We start from the raw sequence: 3,373 nt of genomic DNA, 5'->3' as shown, positions 1-3,373 counted from the left end.
TTCCTCTAAGAAATTGTCTTACTTAAGGTTTCTATTGTTGTAAGAACATACCATGTCCAAAGAGCTAATTCCATAGCAAAATTTTATTCAGCTTATATTCCACATTGCTGTTCATCATCAAAGTAGTTTGGAAAGAAACTGAAACAACACAGGTTCCTGGAGCCAGAAGCTCATGCATAGGCCATGGAGTGGTGATGCTTATTGACATGCTCCTTAAGTCTTGCTTCCATAAGGAGCACAAGACTACCACCTCAACGGTGTCCCCACCCACAATGAACTGGGTCCTCTCCCACCAATTAAGAGAATTCCTAAAAGCTTGATCTTAATGAGGCATTTTCTCAACTGAGGCTCCTCCTCTTGCAAGACTCTAGATCTTTTCAAGTTGCTATGAAACCAGTATGGCACTCTGAATGTAGTTGGCCTATGAGGAGGTGTGGCCTTGTAGGAGTGGGTGTGGCCTTTTTGGAGGAAGCATATCACTGTGAGGCTTTAAAGCTCTGCTCAGTGTGGAAGACAACATCCCTGCATGCAGAAGACTCTAAGCTTCCTCTCCACCACTACATATGCCCAGACACTTGCATGTTCACTTCCTTGATGATAGTGGACTGAACCTCTGAAACTGCAATGAAATGTTGAAAAGCCCTAATGAAATGTTTCTAATGAGTTGTCTTAGTCATAGTGATTTTTCACAGCATTGAAACCCTAATTAAGACATCCAGCTAGCATAGAAACTCTCCCAGATATCAAAATTAATCAACAATAAAGAGTATTTTCAAGTCATTTGGCATTCAAACTTATTCTAGAGAAAAAACACAAATGATTGAGTCCATGACAAGCCTGACTAAAAACAAAAACAAAAAACAATACAAAAACAAACAAACAAAAAACAAACAAACAAACAAAACAAAAACAAACAAAAAAACCTACAACAACAATAAAACCAACCAACCAACCAAACAAAAGAAACACTCAGAGTGCATATGGGACCCATTAAGACCCCCATGAAGCACAGGGGCTACTCAGGAGTAGTGACCAACATATTGGGCAACCTCATAGAGTTTGAAACCCATGAGAACTGGCATAGAAAAGAGATCAGCACATATGCATTGAGTACACCTTCACTGTTTTATGAGAAGGAGGTCACACATAAATTTGAGACAGGAATTTCCAGGGAATAGACAGGCTGAAATGGTACATAGGTATGTTGGGAGTCAGATGTTTGGAGGAGAGCCAGGGGAACAGGCCAGTGGTGAGCTTTTTGATGGTCATCTGGGGCACTCAACAGAGAACTCCAAAAGATCACAGGATTCATCCCAGGCAAAGATTGCACAGGGAAAGAACTCAGGATCCACGCCCCACCATATATTATCTCACAGTTTATTCATTTTCACTTTTAAATTACTCTTTGATCTGATCAGCTGGCTATTTGTTAAGAAACCAAAGAACCTAATGTGGATATGCCCAATTTTAACTATTTGCACAAAATTTCTATTCTTCCTGGGTCTCCTGCTTCACATTTTGAGAACTTCATCTTAGAATTCATTTGTCCCTCAGTGTCCTCTAGTCCTTTGTGTGTCCTTTATTGTTTTTAAAGGTCACCATCAATTTAATCTTTCTTAACTTCTACCTGGTCTCTTTTCTGCATGTTAATATTGGATTTCTTAAAAAGATATCTTAATGGGAATAGATGACCATGTTGTCAAGAGCACTACTGTACCGCAAAAAAACTGGATTTGTTTTCTTGAATTCATATCCAATGGTTAACAATCAGCTTTAATGCCAGCTCCATGGGATCTGACAACTCATGTCTCTGTGGTCACCTATACTCTCAAGCTCATGCCCTACTCCCACCCATATAAATAAAGATAATAAATCTTAAAATGAGAGACAAGTTTCATTTGGTTTCATTATTCAAATGAAACCTTATTTTGTCTGATTTCTGAATCTCTTTGGATCAGTTTTCTGGGTTGCACTTTGTGTAACAAGGCCACATTCCTTTTATCTATCACTCTTTCCCCAACTTGTTGTTTCTCCCTCAGACTTCATACCAGAGATTCTATCTATGTCCTGTCTTTCTCTGCTTCTTCCTAAAAATCCATTTTTTGCTGCCATCCCTGCTCCTCTAAGTCATATCTCCAATTCCTTGCTCACTATGCAGACCACAGAATCTAAGTCCTGTCCATTTTAGCCTGTGTGATATTAGATGTATGCACTGTTCACAGCCTGCGTTGCAACTTTCATCTTCCTTTGATGTTCTTTCTACCATAGTCCATCTCTTCCAACAATGTGTTCACTAAAAGCATGTCATGTCACACGTATTAATTTTTAGAACAAAACAAATTTTATTGACAAAGATACTGAGGTTGTCAAAGACCCATAAGTACCCAACACAGGAAAATAAACATTTTTTTCAATCCTATAAGTTTACTTTTCTGTACTTTGTGATTTTTTTTAATTTAAGTGATATTTGACACCAGAGTATAGACATAGATATGTAGGTCACCGAGAAATTTGATAAAGTACACAGTAGAATTGGCTAGAACTTTGTAAACAACCTTTCCGAACTTTTTGGATCCATCATCTCTGGTGTACTGCACCCAGGAACCTATTAAGAAGTCATTGTCATCACCTGATCTCGCCTCAGCCAGAGGGGTCTCTGGAATGATGTGGAGGTTACCTTCCTTGTAGTCATCCAGGAGCTGATAGACGTAGAGGACCGGATCCTTCTTGTAGGAAATGTAAAAATAGTCCTGTAAGAATGGCACCTGGGCTAGCACCATCCCACTCCAGTTGTCCTCAGAGCCATCTTTCCCCTCAAATTTGTGTTGTACCTCTCTGCAAACCAGGGCGCTGGCGAGGTGGACATCCCTCACCTGAGGAAAAACTACTTTGTGAGGCAAGACCTTAAGATTTAAAATCCTCTCATCGCTGTGGAGCTCCTGTCCGTAGACACTGTCAATTCCGTCATACTTCACCAAATAAAGAGAAGGGTTTGTTGGCAGTTGACCTAGAATGATGGCCTTCCAATGGGTGACAGGCTCATTACCTTCCTTCCACCCGTGAGAAATTCTGCAGCCAACAATATTCCCCAGGGCCTGGGAAGAAGGCTTCCTCCTACTCTTCTTCTTGAGTGATGTCATGCTCAGACTCTTCAGATGTATTGTCTTCTACCTGGCTGTAGACCTGTTGTGGTAGATCACACTGTCTTGTGGCTTCCATTCCCTTCAAATATCATACTTGCTCATTGCCTGGGACTGAAGATCTTGCCCGTTTACGCCAGACACAATGCTGTTGCCTCTGTCATATACATGAATTCCTGATGGGCAATGGTTATGGGTTGGGAGTGAATGCTGGACCAAGACTCTTCTCTACG

The 3,373-nt window shown here is 40.6% G+C and overlaps 1 protein-coding gene across 1 annotated transcript; it reads right to left on the bottom strand.

The window, feature by feature from the left end:
* Window positions 1-2,456: 2,456 nt before the first annotated feature.
* On the bottom strand, window positions 2,457-3,140 carry Gm20925 (predicted gene, 20925). Its single transcript, XM_017318785.2, has one exon. The coding sequence runs from the start codon at window positions 3,138-3,140 to the stop codon at window positions 2,457-2,459; it is 684 nt and encodes a 227-aa protein (XP_017174274.1).
* Between the last annotated feature and the right edge of the window lie 233 nt (window positions 3,141-3,373).

Source organism: Mus musculus, chromosome Y (assembly GCF_000001635.26).
Source record: "Mus musculus strain C57BL/6J chromosome Y, GRCm38.p6 C57BL/6J".
In the NCBI taxonomy this organism is placed as follows: Eukaryota; Metazoa; Chordata; class Mammalia; order Rodentia; family Muridae; genus Mus; species Mus musculus.
The sequence above is the reverse complement of the archived record's forward strand: the minus strand, read 5'-3'. Positions and strand labels throughout refer to the sequence as shown.

Excerpts from the sequence above, each read along its gene's own strand:
- Gm20925 (XM_017318785.2), bottom strand. The coding sequence starts at position 3,140 with ATGACATCACTCAAGAAGAAGAGTAGGAGGAAGCCTTCTTCCCAGGCC.